The 17,363-nt window shown below is 47.0% G+C and overlaps 1 protein-coding gene across 2 annotated transcripts in view; it reads left to right on the top strand.

Annotated features, from left to right (window-relative positions):
* Window positions 1-17,363, top strand: part of TSPAN14 (tetraspanin 14) — a 55,615-nt gene that overhangs the window by 16,631 nt on the left and 21,621 nt on the right. For both annotated transcript variants that reach the window (XM_060034688.1, XM_060034687.1), the window contains exon 2: window positions 10,116-10,213. In XM_060034688.1, coding sequence (XP_059890671.1) covers window positions 10,133-10,213 — 81 coding nt within the window. In that variant the 5' untranslated portion in view covers window positions 10,116-10,132. The remainder of the gene's footprint in view (window positions 1-10,115; window positions 10,214-17,363) is intronic.

The raw sequence follows: 17,363 nt of genomic DNA, 5'->3' as shown, positions 1-17,363 counted from the left end.
GTAAAGAACGTTCCCTTCTCCTCCACTTGTTTATTTATCCATTTATATATATTAGAATGGACTCATGGATTCTTACTTTATTCAATGAGTTAAAATGTATTAGTATTATTGTTTATTTTGACACTCACATTGTTCCAGACTGGGCCAGCGGGGGTCCCTTCAAACTGACGGCTGTGAAGGACAGCTCTTAAAAATGTGAATTTCCAGGTCTGTCACAGTCCTATTAAACTAGTCTCTATGTGCAGTTTGGAAAAAGCTCCTTGAGTGATTCTCCTGTTCTGTGGAATTTGGGATCAGCTGGACCAGGTCGGTCATTTTCAAGTGTGTAGCTCATGGAGCCTCCCCTTTCCACCAGCCACTTGAAGAGGCCTGCTATGCCCACCTCCATGCTGGGTTTCTGGGTCAGAGTCTCTCTGTACAAAAGCTCTTGTAGCTTGAAAAGTAATAAAAATAGTAAGTTTGAAAATCGCTGCATTAGGTGACCTCCATTCCAGGCCCAGCATTTTTCCCGCTGAGCCCTCACCTCCCCACTTCCCTCCTCTGACCTACATCCCTCTCTCCCTCAGCTTCTTCCCTGGTGACAGCACTGAGGTAGACAGATGTCTCCTCACCAGATTAGTGAGGGGCCCCTTGGTGCTCCTCAAACTCAGCAGGTTTGGGGTTGTGGGTTTTTGGTGGTGGAAGCTCATAATGCCGTGTTTGCTAAGAACAGAGTTTCATACAGGAAGCCAATTCATACAGCACTTAGAATCCTAGGCCCGTTGGAGAGCCTGGTGGGGCTCAGAGCTGGTGGCCTAGGCTTTCCTGGACCTCCACCTGGAGGCTATCCCAGGTCCAGCAATCAAGGGCCTGAGGGTCTCTGAACTCTGGGAACCTCCCTTCTCCCACACCTGTGTGGCAGGGCCTGTGCTTGTGACCCTGTGATAAGGGACGGTGGCCCACCCTAACGCCTGGCTGGCTTTGTAGTGTCTTCCCATAGTGAAGAGTCAAACTTCCAGACCCCTGTGAGTGGCTGCTGCCACCATGTCCAACCTTGCACTGTTTCTGGCAGACTCTGAGTATGGGGAGTTGGGTCCTGAGGGGTATGGGTTAGGGGAGGACTTAGACACTTCTAAGGGTGAGTCAGAGCTGAGTGGGGAGCCCGTGGACCTGACCCCTCCTTCCCCTCTCAGGGTGGCGGTGCCCCAGGGCTGAGGCATGACGTCCTTCCTGTGTGTGATTCCCATGGGCAGTGAGGCAGCCTACTCTGGCCTGCCTTTGTGACCATCTCTCCTACTGGAACCCATTTCCCTTGAAAGTCACCTGTCTCCTCCTAGACTTCTCCCCTTGGGCCTCCCTGTTCCTGTGGCCAGTACTCAGTGGGTACTGAGGACCTGGAAAGTCCAGGGCCTAAGGTGTGCTGTTTGGAGGTGCAGCAGGGTTCCCAGCTCCATTGGGAATATGGCTGCCCTTCCCTGGGATGGGCCTGTGGGAAGGTACAAGTACTGGGAGCCTCGAAGGCCAGGTAGAAAGGTTGAATCTTGGTGAATGGCTGAGTCTGGAGAATGAGGCGGGGGGAGCCAGCAGGATAACTTGGGTTCTATCTCGGGATATGGGTGGATGGTGTTGTCCAGGTCAACATAGTTCAGCTGGGTTCTTTGCTTAGGGGTCTTACATGGCCCAAATCAAGGGGTAGGCAGGCTGCATTCAGAAGAGGTTCTGGGGCAGAACCTAGTTCCTTGCTGTTTGTTGTAGAACTGAGGTCCTGTTTCCTTGCTGTCAACCAGGGCTACCCTTAATTCCTGGAGCCTCTCTCTGGTCCTTGCATGTGGCTCCTCTGTCTCAGATCCAGCAACAATGCATTGCATCCTTCTCATGCTTGGAATCTCTCTGACTACTTCTGCCCTCAGCTGGGAGAAGGCTCTGCTTTTAAGGGCTCAGGTAATTACATTGGACCCACTCAGTTTCCCTATTTTAAGTAAATTGATTATCTTGATTACATCTGCAAAATCTCATTTGTCCTTTCTTTTATATGGTTATAAATTATACTTCCTGTTTTTTGGCTTTGCTCAGTAAAAAGATGGCAATTAAAAAAATGTTGAAGTCATCCTAGAGATCCATGTAAAAATGGTGGATTGAGTGGACACACCTAATTTTATTTTATCCTAAAACCCCACAAAAGTTAAGATAAAGGGAATTTTAAAAAAGCAATCAATCTACGAGGACAGGGAGAATGGGAAAGGAAACAACAGCAAGAAAAAATTTGCAAACCAATCATTAGATGGGTGAGGGGCTCAGTTTGAAATGTAGGAGTTGGTGTCACCATATTATTATTTTAGGGGGGTTTGCGGGGGAGGAGCATCAGAGGTGGCTAAATATAAGAATTGTTTGAAAGCAGTTGATGTGGTTAGAGCCCTTTCCTTTCTCAGTGGTGCTTGGTGACTGCTTCTTCCCTTTAGCTGGACATTGGAGATTCCTTCTGCTGAAGGAGAAACCAAGGGCCTGGGAGACTCCAGGTGTTCTGGGAGGTTCATATGAAGACTACCTCCATTCCCCAGCCTTTTATCCCACTTGGCTTCTAAAACACTGACAGCCAGCCCCTTACCTTTCAGGCAGGAGATTAAAAGACACTTCACTGGGGAACCTGACCGGCCTAAGAGGAAAGAACTAAAGATGCTGATGACATCTTTAGCAGATGGCCCAGCCAGATCTCCCTGCACAGAAACTCACCTGCCCAAGAACTCAGGGCTACTAGTCAGTTCTTAGGCATCTATTCTTAGTCATGAGGATTACCAAAGATTGCTAATATCTGAAGAAAGTACCTAACATGAAAGGAAGCAAAACAAGTAGGGGGGAAAAGGCAACTTGAAATAAATATTCTATTTAGAGAGAATATTTTGAAAAAAATTAGACATTTTCTCAGAGAGATAAGAGAAATATTATATCTATGAAATATGAATAGGATACTCTACAAAAGGAACATTTAGAAAACAAAAAAGTATTAAAAGTTTAAAAGAGTAAAAGCAGAGCAAAAATATCAGAATTATTAGAATAATTAGAATTATTATAAAGTTGAAAGAGTCTTCCAGAAAATAGACAAGAAAGATGAAGAGATGGATAATAGAGCAGAAGAGGTAAGAAATTTAAGGAATCAGCCCGGGTTCCCATATCCATTAATATAGGAGCTGCAGAAGGAGAGAACAGAGAAAAATGCAAGTGGGAAAAATCATCCAGAAAAAAATTTCCTAGAAAGATATAGGTTTCCATATTGTATGGACTCATCAGATGTTGAGCCAAGTGGATGAAGATAGACCAGTACCCTGAAATGTCAGTGTGCTGGGGAGAAAGGGATGATCCTACAAGTTTACAGAGAGAAAGGAACAGGTTAAACACAAAGATCAGGAATCCGAGTGGTTTCAGCCTTCTCAATACCCTGGATTATAGGTAGGGCGACGCCTTCATTATTCTCAGTAGAATTGACTCCCAACCTAGAACTCTATACACAGCCAAACTTTTATTCAGAAATGAAGGTAAAATAAAGATGTTTTCAGACATACAGGGTCTGAAAAACTTCCCTTTTGCCCTGAAGATTTCCTCCACAAAGGTGAACGAAGACTGGCTCTCTCGTAGGCTGTATTCCAAATGAGGCAAAAGGGAGTTCTGGGACCCAGTCCAGATTAAAGCCGCTCAGAGGATTCCAGGAGAGGTTCCTTCTGGAAGAAGAACTAGAAGTAGGACATCTTATGTGAGTGAACTTATTGAGAGGAGATTTGGACAACTGGCATTGAATTGGGGGTTGACTATTAATAAATTCATAGAAAATTAAACAAACAGAAAAATAAGAATTATTAACTCCAGAGAACAAAAAGTTGTCTAGGAAAAGTAATCATGGTAAGACAAACATATCATATACAGAAATTTCTAAGAGATATTTGGGAAGTTAACGTCAAGACCAGCTAGAAGTTGAGGGAGTCCCTGGAAAGGGCAAGGCCTGGCCTTGCGACCTGGGATCTGCTGTTTTTCTCAACACAGCTTTTACAGTCGCTGATTCGTAGATTATGTGCAGGGACAATTTTGAAAAAAATTAAAGCAACAGCAAATCTAGAACACATGGCCTGTGATAAGGGGAAGTCCTGTTTCACAAAACTCAGGGGTGCATGTAACTATGTGTGCCCTGGATTGATTGTTAAATGTGCTTCTTACTGTGGGCCATCGTAAAAAATTTGAAAGCCATTGACTCCTCATTGCCAGTTCCCTTTGCACACTTCTGAATTGTCCAAGTATTTTACAGTTGAGCGTGTGCTACTTTTTAAATTAAATAAAGTGGTGGGAGGAAGAGGGAAGAGGAAGGAATCTTACAAGTTAATATTATCCCAAAGTAGACGAGCCCTGTTTACTTTGCCTACAGAGGTCATCACACTTGGGGGGCCAGCATCCTCCACCAGCAGTGGCCTCTGTTTATTCTTTTAAATTTTATTTATTTTATTTTTTTATAAATGTATTTATTTATTTATTTTTGGCTGCATTGGGTCTTTGTTGCTGCGTGCCAGCTTTCTCTAGTTGCGGCGAGTGGGGGCTACTCATCGTTGCGGTGCACAGGCTTCTCATTGCGGTGGCTTCTCTTGTTGCGGAGCACAGGCTCTAGGCACGTGGGCTTCAGTAGTTGTGGCACGCAGGCTCAGTAGTTGTGGCACGCAGGCTCAGTAGTTGTGGTGCACGGGCTTAGTTGCTCCACGGCATGTGGGATCTTCCCGGACCAGGGCTCGAACCTGCGTCCCCTGCATTGGCAGGCGGATTCTTAACCACTGCACCACCAGGGAAGACCCTCAGTTTATATTTTTAATACAAAGGTGGTAATGGTAAGTGCGATGATGAAAACCTTTTTAGAAAATCACTTGTATGTCTACCAACCCATGAAACCATTTTCACGCTTTTAGTTTCCACTTTGACCTTTGACCGCATGCTTACAAATTGTTTCATAATTGCAAACCAGCATGTTTAGATTTCATACTGAACTCATATTGTTTTTCTTCTTTTGGTTTCTTTTCTTGAGGCAAATTCTGAGTCATGAGTTTACTGGATTAAGGGTCTGACTTTTTTTTTTTGAATTTGAATGTCTGTAACTGTATTGCTTACCAAAGAGTTAGTGACAGTTTACTCCCATGCCAGCAAGGTATGCATGCACTAGCCTCACCGTGGCTTGCCAGCAATAGTGGTGGTGATTTTGTTAAACTAAAAAGTGTAAAACACTATCTGCGGGTTGTCTTTAAGTTTCATTTCCAGTGACTATGAATATTTTTCCATTTATGAATTGTATTGTCCTTCCATTTCAGTATAACGCCCGTATCCTTTGTCTATTTGTCTAAAACTAGGATCTTTTGTTAAGTATGAATTTTTTGTTTTCTTTTTTTTTGACATAGAAAATAAACTCATGTTCACCAAAGGGGAAAGGGGGTGGGGGACGGATAAATTAGGAGTTCGGGATTAGCAGATACAAACTAGTACATATAAAATAGACAAACAACAAGGTCCTACTGTATAGCACAGGGAACTATATTCAATATCCTGCAATAAACCATAATGGAAAATATCCTGCAATAAACCATAATGGAAAATTACCTTGCTGTACAGCAGAAACTAACACAACTTTGTAAATCGACTAAAGTATGAATTTTTATATGTTGCAGATAGTATTTACCCTTTGTCATAATAGCTGCAGCTGCAGGTAGCTTATCATTTGTGTTTCCTTTTTAATTTTAATGTTACTTTTAATTGTATGGGAATTTAAAAACTTACCTGTTTTATATTGATATTTTTGTACTTTTGATTGTGTTTTCCTGTTGGCTCAAAAGTGAAGGAGATTGGTGCGTGTGTGTGTGCGTGTGCGTGTGTGTACATGTAGCCTTTAATATTTAGATTGGTTTTAGTGTGTTATTCAGTTCCTCTCTGATCGCAAACGAGCTATCTCAACACTTAAAATAATTCTGACTTTCCCCCTTGTTTTAAGAAGTTGATGTTTTGACAAACACATGCCTCCTATTTGCCACATAAATGCTTTATTCTGTTTTGATAACTTTTGGAGTTGAGACAGTTTGTGGACTTGGAATTAAATTTTTCTGATAATTGTTTTCTATGCAAAAAACACAAAATAGCTTTTGGAGATTCTTCTCAATTGTGGTGGTAATTAGTATTTGTGAGAAGTTTATTCATCTTCTGTTAGGAGGCAAAGTTCTTAGTCTGTGTATGTATTTTAGGGTAAATGGTCTTGGTGTTAATTGGTTAGCTGGTAGAGAGCTGAGTTCTGCCTTCCTCTGACGTGACTAGGGTTACCAAAGAAGGTGAGAAGTCAGGGACCACAGTCACTCTGGAGTCACTTTGGCTAACTTTTGGGTCAGATCTGGTTTTGGTTTCAGCGCTGCTGTCCTCATCGCCTTCTGTTCTTTGGTCCTTGGTAAATTTCGGGTAACACCTCAGGCTGGTGTCCGCGGAGCACTCAACAGTCTTTTCTCCTTCACTGAGGTTCTGAAGCTGCCAAGCCAGACCTCAGATGCTCATTGGCTTCATTCCCCCCACAAACCCAAGGCCCTGCGTTGGAGGATGTGGCTTAGGCTAGGGTCCAAACAGGTCTAACTGTTACCTCCTTCCATTTAAATTCTGGGACTTGCCTGTGTGGAGACCTGGATCTTCTGGCTGAAGTTCAGGACCTGCTTCTCCACCTCCTGGTCCCAGAACAGAGAGAGCAGGTCAGGAGTGAGAGGCAGCCTTTCCTCCTTGCTCCTTAGGTGAAGTATGGGCTGGGGTCACTCTCCTCACCTCCTGGTTCGTTGAGTGCCTTCTCTTCCCATGGGGAGGAGGAATAAACAAGTGGGTGAAGAAAGACTAAACGGTTTCCTGTCAACAGTTTCCTCTTCTGTGGGTTGGAATGGGGAAATAAGTGTCATTGAGACACCCTGCTCCAAGACCTCATGAGGTTATTTTGGTCCAACACAAATGGCACAGTCCTCATGCGAGTGCTCTGGCGGGGGAGGGGGGTGGCAGGCATGTAAGGGGACATATCTGAGTGTGACACACCATCTGATGGATGATTAGGGTGTTTCTCTCTGATCATTCCCTGGCATGGACCTGGCTGGTATAGTTTCGAGTGTTTAAGTTACCAGGGAGTGAGGGCTTGGGGTTTACGTCATGGTTGTTGAGATTCTCCGGGTGTGGGTTCGGACCCTGACATCTGTGAAGGCAGAGTTATTTCCTGGTTGTGAGTCTTTGTTGGGGTGAGACCCTGGGAGCCCAGTGGAGGAGAGGGGAGCAGATGGTGAGAAAAGCAGCCCGCTGCAGAGAATCCACATTCCAGAGCACAGGCTCCCTGCAGCCTGTGTGCCAAGGAGATCCCTGTGGCCTTTCCATGTTCTCCCTGCTTACCTGGCTGGAGCTGAAGGAGACCAGGGATCTCCACATGGAGAGTCCCTGTGTCACCTCAGGGTCATCGTTTTTCAGAGGCCCTGGGCAAGCGGGTAGGGATGAGGTCTGCAGTGCTGTGGAAAGCATACAGGCCAGTGCTAATTAGCTGGCTTCTTTGTGGAGCCAAGACCAAGGAGAAAGAAGGGAACCTGGCTTTGTTTACTGCTTCAGAGCTCTGGGGAGAGCTCTTTACTATGCTTAGGTTAAATGATGTCCAAGGAGCGCCCTCTTGGATTCCCGAACATTCGGGTACCATGCCTGAGCAGCCCTCCCCAGTCTCTGGGGCCCAGTTCCATGGAGGGCACGGCCATCCACTTTCTGGCTTCTTTAGGATGCACAGATGGGGAGGTGCATTTGGCCTTCCAGGGAGCAGGATTGTCTTGTCCATACAAAGAACGGGGTTTCTACCACTTAAACATTTTTCTGCCTCATAGGTCATTTCCAGCCAAGCTGGCTGTTCTCTGTCTTAAACTTACTTGAGTTTTAGATTAAAAAAATTTTTCCTGTGTGGATTAATTCACTCATCTGCAGCTAGGAAGACAAACCAGTGCTTTGGGGGGTTTTGTAATCTGCAAAACACAAGTGGGTGAATTTTGGTTACTTTTAGTTAATTCCTTACCAGGAGCCATCACTACTGCATTCCCAGTCTCTGTGCTGCAAATACAGTTGACAAGGTCCTTCCACCTTCGCAAGATCCCCAGAGGGACTACAGCCTTCTGTGCCCAAGCTGATACCTCGTCCATTAGGCATGGCAGGAATCACCTGGGGAATTTGTCAAAACTGGAGCTTCTTGGCCCCAACCCAGACCTGCTTATCAGAATCTCCAGAAATCTGTGTTTGGAGTAAGTCATTTTGATGCTGCCGGCTGATCTCCTGTGACATTAGGAATCAGTCGTTAAGGCCCCATTTTAGTTGAGGATGCTGAGGCCCTGAGAGGCAGACGCTTGCCCAGGTCAGGTCATGTCGCTGAAGGAAGGAATCTCTGCCTGAGAGCTCCTTTTCCTCTCCCTGCAGCCACCCTGTGCGGCCCAGGCTGTGTTCAGGCCTCCTGTGTGTCCTTGTGTCCAGTATTGTCCCTCATTACCTGGGGCTGTGTTCACACGCATTCTCGGAGGGCAGTTTTGCTCTGCTGGTGGGATGGGGAAGTGGGCATGGGGCTGCTGGGTCACTGCCCCTACCTGGCTGGGTTTGAGGCCAGGCCGGCCTGCACTCCCAGCTGGGCCTTGACCACGCTCCCATTGCTCCTGGAGGGAGGGGAGCCAGTGGATGGTGGTGTCCAGGCTCTGCCTGTTGGTTCTGCTCTGTGGGAAGGATGGTGGAGCAGTCAGAGCACCCGTTTCCAGAAGGATGTGGTTTTCATGTCCCTGCTTGGCAACACTTTCTCAGAACATGACAGACCAGTGGCCAGGCCACCGAGGCCACCTTACAGGAAGGGATTTTGCCGTTGCGGGTGGTTTGTCTCCCCACTGCCAGAGTAGCCTTGTTCGTTTTTGCCTTAGGCTCTGGGTTACATCTTGTTCCTCTCCTCACCCTGGGGAGTGGGGCGAATAGGGGGTGGGGGGGAGCGTTCCCCGTGAGCCTTAGATCCCACCCTGGGAGTCAGCTTGGGGCAGGCACCTGCCTCCTTCCCCACCATTCAGCCACTGTTTGACAGCAGGGGATAATGGAGGAGTTAAGGGTTCACCTAGGTTGCCATTGGGGTTCAAAAAGGAACATTGTAAAGGTGGACCAGGCCCTCGGAATTCACTCCCCTTTGAGGGCACCCTCGTTTGTGCAGGCTTTGGCGGATGGACACAGATGAAAAAGAGTGGCCCCTCCTTCACCCTGTGCAGTTCAGTGTTCTGTAATCCAAGCTTTACTGCAGCCCCAAGAGGCCAAAACAGTGGTCCTGGTAGGTGGGAGGTTAGGCAGAGGAAGGGGCAATGGGGTGAGGGCTGGCTGCTGTGGGCTCACAGGATCTCCCTGCCCGGGAGATCTGCCTTCCTTACCCTTTGAGGGTGAGCTTGGGAGGTTGTCTCAGAAAATGTTAGATGAACAAATATGGCTTTTCCTGACTGGTCACTGTTAAGTCACGTCCAGACCTGCCCTTTCATCTCTTCTTCCTAAACGCGGCTCTCAGTGGTCAAGCCCTCATTTCTTCCTTTGGTTCCCTCAACTCCTGGCTGCTCTGCCCCAGGTAGCCGTGGGTGGAAAGAATGTGGACTGTGGGGAACCCCCAACCTCCCCCCCTGCCCCCGCCTTGGTTTAGATCCTGGGCCCTGTTGTTTTTGTCTTGCTGTTGGGCAAGTCACATGACCTTTCTGAACTCCTGTTTCCCCATCAGGAAGTGGGGAAATCAACCCAATGGAGAGGTGATGAGATAATGTTTGGGAAGGTTCCCAGCAGAAGTCCTGGTATTTAGAACACACTTTTTAAAAATCACCGTTCTCCATTCTTTCAAAAATTCTCCTCTTATTCTTTTGGCTGTTTATGGAAAGTTGACTTCACCTGATTTTTGTCTAACCTGTAGCTGCCATTGATAGTAAACCCACATCTGGACTAGTAAAAGAGCACAGGGGACAATTTGGGGATTTCTGGAGCCTGAGTCTGTATCTTGCCTTTGCTCTTTCCTTGGGGAGCAGGTTTTGGGGAGATGTTTCCAAATTGAGCCAGCTGTCTCATCACTCCTCCTCTCTCCACAGATCCTGCTTCTCAGAAGATGCACTATTATAGATACTCCAACGCCGAGGTCAGCTGCTGGTACAAGTACCTCCTTTTCAGCTACAACATCGTCTTCTGGGTGAGTGGATGAGAGCAGCCATGTTCCCTGGCGTATTCCTTAATTAGTAAATCATGCTTCTTCATGTTCTTTTGATTTGCCAGAGCCCCGTGAGGCTCTGGGTGAGGTGGCTGACAGTCAGGGTCCTGCCCTCATGAAACCAGTGACAAGTATTGGGTTGACCAAAAAGTTTGTTCAAAAAACTGGAAAATCCAGTTCCGTTCAAAACGGAAAAACCAGAACAAACTTTTTGGCCAACCCAATAAATTATAAAGTAGACCGTCAGGTGCTGTGATGGGGAAGGCCAAGGTGATTGAAGACTAGATTAAGGGGCCCTACCCCAACCGTGGGGGTTTAGGAAGATGGGGCTCTGACCCAGATGCGTGTCGGTTTCCCTCCATCCACACCCCAGGAATGCCCCAATGAGACATCAGCTGCCGGGTCCTCTGTGCACATTGGACTGTGGGCCAGGCCTTGTCCTGGGCTCTGGGAGGTAAGGGTGGACAAGGGGAGTAAACTCTGTCCTTGTGGTGCTGGTGTTCAATCAGAAGGGGTGTTAGCCTACTGAGCCTCAGAGCAGGGAGGGGGAAGCTGCTTGGCCAGGGTGGTTGGGAAGCACATTCTAAGGAGAGGTGGCTTGTAGGCTGAGACCTGAGTACTAGTGAAGACACAGCTATATGGGGTCTTGGGAAGAAAGCTCCAGGTAGGGAGAGCAGCATGTGCAGAGGTCCTGAGGCAGGAATGAACTTGGCATGTGCAAGAAGCAAAAAGAAGGGCATGTGGCTGGAGCTGAGTGAGTACAGGGCACAGGGGACACAGGTGAGGATGCGGGCATGAAGAAGCCACGTCATGCAGGACTGTGTGGTTCCCAGTAAGTAGCTGGAATTCTACTTCTGTCAGTAACTCTTGGTAGGTTATAAGTTGGATGGTATCATCTGATTTTGGAGTGATTCTGCAGAGTGAAGGCATGGATGGTGGTCCTATGTTCTGAGATGGGCATTTGGGGCAGAAGGGTTTGAATGGTCTCTTAGCCAGCCACATGGACATGTCAGTGTCCCGTACCAGTGGCCATCCTGGAGATGAAAGTCTTGGCCACCATCAGAGGAAGGGGTGACCAGATCATCGAAGGATAGTGTATTGACTGAGGAGAGGAGGGGTCTGAATATTGAGGTGGGGATGCTAGAGGTGAGGTTGAGGAGGAAAGTCCTCTCCAAAGTTGGCTGTGAGTGAGTCTCCAAAGTTGGCTGTGAGTGAGTGAGTGGCCTGAGGTAAAAGGAAGACCAGGAGATTTTGTGTCGTGGAAGCCTTGAGAGGAACCCCTTCATGTAGAGAGGAGTAGGATGAGGACAGAAAATTGACATTGGCTTTGACAAGGTGGAGGGTATGACCTTGACCAGAACTGCTGGGGATGGAAACCCACCTGGAGTTGGTCCAGGAGCCCATGGGACATGAGAAAGTGGAGACCAGTGACTCTTACCTTAAAGAGGAGCAATGGGTACTGGCTGGAACTGGTCAAGGGGTTAAGGGAGATATCAGAGCATGTCAGTGGCATTGGTCCAGGGGGAGGCAGACATTGATTCTGTGCAGGAGAGCACGGTGACATGACCGTGCACAGAGGGTTTTAAAACCTCATTTAATACAAGCGTCGAGTCTGCAGCTAGTGTCTGGGTGGGGCCTGATGGAGAAGGAGGGACAGGATAAGTGGTCATGATGCCACATTTGCCTCTACTGAGGATTTTGGCATTTCCTATTTGGACTGGAACTTTTGACATCGAGGCCGACTTACCAGGATCTCTCAGCCTTTCACCCTTGTTTTTCCAGCATCACCCCCTGATGATTTATCTCAAAGTTTGGGGGGTTTTCTGTCCTGGAGAAGTAGGGTGGGATTCAGTGGCTTGGCCATTCACCGCAGGACTTTTCTGGTGCCCAGACAACCTTTCACCAGCAGCCTCATTATTGCCCCTGAGGTAGGGCAGTGCTGGACATTTGAGGTGGTTCCTGTGGGCCCCTCCTAATGGGAGGACTGTGGTTGCCCCTTCCCTGAGATGTGTGGCTTCTCAGACCTGCATTGCTCCCTGTCTGGAGGAGAGCCTTCTGGCCTCACCTGGAGTCCCCAGCCCCCAGCCAGGTGCACAGTTGAGGGCCACCTGGCTTAGGCAGGTGGTTTGACACTTTAGACACTTTGTCCACCCTCCTGTTGTACCCCTTGCCCGGTGGCCCGCTGTGCTTGCTTGGCCTTACATCCCGACCTCTGACTCTCATCCTGATTTTTGCATCTGGGGTGAAACTCTCCTGCTGCTGCTGTGGCCCAGGGCCCTAGTAATCTCTGTTTCTTCAGAGCGCCTTCGGGATAGATTCTTTGCTCTTGGGAAGCTTTACTAACTTGCCCAATATAATACATTTGCAGCACCAGATTCACATAGCAGAGTTCATGAATCCAGAATTGTAGCAAGTCTGCTTGGTGATTCAAGGGGGCTACAGCGTTATCGGAGTTTTGCAGAATTGGCAGTGTCTGTGGTCGAGAGTTAATCATTTTTCAGTTAGTGTGCACTGGGGCAGAACAGGACAGGACAAACAGGAACAGTCAGGAAAACGAGGCATGAGAGCTCTGTTGGGAAAATGAGAGGGGGAGGCTGCCCGGCCCCTCCCTGCTGGGTTCTAGGCAGAGATTTGCTGTCTTCATCTGCACAGGAGCTGGGAATGTGGAATAAGGCTTGGGAATTGGGGCGCAGAGCCCTTAGGGAAGTGCATGGTGCAGCGGGGGTTCCTGGGTGCAGGTCTGGACTCTCAACCTGAGCTGATTTCTTTGTGAAATACTGCTGTCACCTGCCTGCTGCCTGCCTCACAAGGTTGTTGAAAATGAGTAAGATGATGTGCCAAGCCCTTACCTCTTCAGAGAAGTTTTCTTCTTTAAATGGAGAAAATACAAAAGTAGAGGAATATAATGAACCCCCCACCCCAGCTGCCATGTTCCCATCAGCTAGCTTCAGAAGTTACCAACTCAGCCTATCATGTTTAATTTATATCTTCCCCCACCTTGGATTATTTTGAAGCAAAGCACAGATGGATCATTTTGCAGAGAGTTTTTGTTTGGTTTCGATGAATTAACAGTGAGAAAGCGGAGCAGAAGGATGACAGCCTTGACGGTGGACTTGGGCTCCTTAGGCAGGTTTGAATATGCAGAAGCAACCTGTTGAATTCTTTGACCAATTCTAGGTGCTGGAACAAGCAGAGGTTTTATTTAACAGTTTGCTCCACCCAGAATTATTTTCACAGTAACGTTCTTTATAGCAAACACCTGTAGCACTCTAACCGTTTTTTTGTGTTTTTTCTTTTTAAGCTGTCTCCTTCCAACTTCAAGGCCGAGATTTTTCCAAGGGACCATTAATACTTGCTTGAGGCGAGAGATGTGGATGCCCGCAGTGTTTGTGTGTGTTCTGAACTGCATGTTTTACTGGGTGTACATGGAGCTGGGCTTCCTGGGGATCTTATCACAGGGATGTCAGGAAAATGCTGCCACCACAGCCTTTTGAGGGCACTAGCACTTTTTACCCTTTCTCGGTTTTTTAAATTATTATTATTAGTTTAAAATTTATTTTATTTTATTTATTTTTGGCTGTGTTGGCTCTTCGTTGCTGTGCGCGGGCTTTTCTCTAGTTGCGGCGAGCGGGGGCTACTCTTCGTTGCGGTGTGCAGGCTTCTCATTGCGGTGGCTTCTCTCTTTTCTTTTTATAAATTTATTTCTTTATTTATTTTTGGCTGCGTTGGGTCTTCATTGCTGCGCTGGACTTTCTCTACTTGCCACGAGCAGGGGCTACTCTTTGTTGTGGTGCGCGAGCTTCTCATTGTGGTGGCTTCTCTTATTGTGGAGCACGGGCTCTAGGTGCGCGGGCTTCAGTATTTGTGGCTCGTGGGCTCTAGAGCGCAGGTTCAGTAGTTGTGGCACACGGGCTTTAGTTGCTCTGTGGCATGTGGGATCTTCCCGGACCAAGGCTCAAACCCATGTCCCCTGCATTGGCAGGTGGATTCTTAACCACTGCGCCACCAGGGAAGCCTGGTTTTTTAAAATTACAATCATTCCTTGGATGTGTTAGACCTGTTTCTAGGGCAAAATCTCACTTTGACACAGGAAAATGCAAATCAAAACCACAATGAGATATCACTCTCACCCATTAGAATGGGTATTATTAAAAACCAGAAAAATAACAAATGTTGGTGAAGAAGTAGAGAAACTGGAATCCTTGTGCACTGTTGGTGAGAACGTATAATGGTGCAGATGCTATGAAAAAAAGGATGGCGGTTCCTCAAAAAGTAAAAAATAGAATTACCATATGATGCAGCAGTTCTCCTCTGGGCATATACCTAGAAGAATTGAAAGCAGGATCTTGAATAGATATTTGTGCACCCTTGTTTGTAGCAGCGTTATTCATAATAGCTGAGAGCTAGAAGCAACCCCTGTGTCTACCGAAGGATGAATGGATAAACAAAAAGTGGTCTATACAGGCCATGGAATATTATTCAGCCTTAAAAATGAAGGAAATTCCTACGCATACTACAATGTGGGTGAATCTTGAGGACATTATGCTGAATGAAATAAACCAATCACAAAAGGACAAATACTCTATGATTCCACTTATATGAGGTACATAGAGTAGTCTGCTTCAGAGACCAAAGTAGAATGGTGGGTACTAGGGGCTGGCGGGAGGGGAAAATGGGAAGTTACTGCTTAATGGGGACAGAGTGTCAGTTCTGCAAGATGGAAAGAGTTCTGTGGACGGTGGTGATGGTTTCACAGCACTGCGAATGTACTTAATGCCACTGAGCCGTACACTTAAAAATGGTTAAGGTGGTAAGTTTTATATTATGTGTACTTTACTATGATTAAAATTCTTAAAAAAATCGCACTTTGACTTGCAGAGGAAAGGAAGCTGGGAGGGGCTTACAGCCTTTGTCTTTGTTCATTCTCACCCCACCTGATTCCACAGAGAATCTGAGCTTCCCTGGTTTTGCTGAATGAATCCTCTCGAGGGATGATTCCGATGATGCCTGCAGCTCCCACCACAGACACTGAGTTTAATCTGCAAAGATTCTGATAAAGCCCTTGCCTGGATTTATTTCAGAGGTGGATTGAAAGTGAAAAACGGAGACTGCTTGTAGGCACAGACGACAGAGAGCCCCCCACTCTGCTGTGGACCTTCTCAGTGACAAGGGCAGGTCTGAGCCACAGCTTCCCTGCTTGTAAAATGCGGGAATTCATTGCTGACCCTAATGTGCAGCCTGTTTCTGGGTGAGAAACATGGACATTTGTGCTCTGTGACCCGCATGGCTTGAGGCCCCTTCCTTCGAAGTAACAGATGCCTCCCACGAGTAGGGTGAGCATGTAATTTGTGCTCCAAGTTGGGAAACTTTTAAGAATGAAAGAGAGATTATTAAGAATTTTGCCGGAACAACAGATGTGCCCCAGGACTGCCCCAGGCAAACCAGGACAGTCCCTAACCCTAACCCTTCCCGAGAGAGGCAAAGCCAGTCTGATGTGGAAGGACCTAACGGCAGCTCCCTACCCTTGCTCCCGTTTGTGGCATTTTTGTGGGTGGATGGTCTTAACTCTCTTTGTCTGGCCCCACAATGGGCTGTTGACTCTGGATCATTCTAACCGTTAGAGAATTGCCCTTACTTGAGCTGAACTCTGTTCATGTGATATCAGACCCCAAGGCCTGATCCCTAGGTCTGAGCGCAGATGGTTTCTCTGTTTCCATTTCTTGGTAACTCAATGCAATCAGAAAGGGAAAGTCTAGTGTTTTAATAACATGTGTAGACTATTTCACTTCCACTGCTGAGAGGTGGTACCTTTTTTCCCTTCCAGTTTTATTTACTAAACTTTTGTAACTGCATGGAAATTCTAGAAGACTACACAAGGCATCCCAACCTGACTGTGTTCCCTCCTTCAGTCTCCATTTTCCTGTCTGCAGTCACACATAGTTTCACATCTTGGTGAGAGTATCCACGTGATCTTGAAGTGTGCGTTTTCGTATCAGCATCACCTAGTGTAGAACATTCCAGGTTGCCGCACAGTCTTCCTGATTGTATTTTTGGAAATTCCTATATTGGACATTTAGGTTGTTTCCAATTTTTCTACTATCCTAGATAAGGAGTGGTGATTAGCTTTTGTAACACAGATTCTTCCCTTTGGGGAAAGGGGAGAAATTATTTGCTGGGATAGATTCCCAGGAGTGAGAGTAAATGAGTCAGAAGGTGTGTCCATCGTTTTGACCGGCCTGACATTTATATAGTCATATTCTCCAGAAGGGCTGCCCCAATTCATAGGAAATAGACCGCCTTATCTTTTGGCTCATAGGGGTGTGTGTTTGTGTATTTTTCCACATTTTGTCTTGCCAAGACGGAGGGCGAGGATTGCTTAATTAGAGACTCCGCTAGAACTAGGAGTTGCTGATCCGTTTAGGGCCTCAGCTCCTGATCTCACTGGCTCAGGCGCATCTGCGGCTGGGACCACCAGGAGGGATTTGCGAGGATGGGCCGTATGGTGCACTGTGATTATTCCCCAGGACATATGATTATTACACACTCACAGGGTGGCGTCAGGTCTAAGTAACTGGTGGTGTGTATAACTCTGCTTCCTTGGCCGGTAAATAGTCAGCGTGGCCCAGTCTGCTGGGGTGATTTGTCATCTATGGGGGAGTACCCTATTCCCATCTTGTTTGTACCTTTTTTTTTTTTTTTTTCCTAGAAATGCTTTAAAAAAAATCACTTCTAGGGACTTTCCTGGTGGTCCAGTGGTTAAGAATCCGCCATCCAGTGCAGGGAACGGGGGTTCAATCCCTGGTCAGGGAACTAAGATCCCACATGCCGTAGGGCAACTAAGCCCGCACACCGCCACTACTGAGCCCGTGCGCTCTGGAGCTGGCACACCACAACTAGGGAGAAGCCCGCGCGCGCGCTGCAACGAAAAGACCCCACGTGACACAACTAAGACCCGACGCAGCCAAATAAATTAAAAAAAAAAATCACTTCTATTGAAGTGTAGATTAAATAGAATAGGCCTCTCGCCTTCTGAGATGGCCCACACTCTGTCTGTGGAGTGTATTTCTCCCAAGGCCATTCTCGCCTTTTGAGACGGACTGCATTCTGACTATGGAATATGTATCTCTATAAA

This window comes from Delphinus delphis, chromosome 16 (genome assembly GCF_949987515.2).
Source record: "Delphinus delphis chromosome 16, mDelDel1.2, whole genome shotgun sequence".
Lineage (NCBI taxonomy): Eukaryota > Metazoa > Chordata > Mammalia > Artiodactyla > Delphinidae > Delphinus > Delphinus delphis.
The sequence above is the reverse complement of the archived record's forward strand: the minus strand, read 5'-3'. Positions and strand labels throughout refer to the sequence as shown.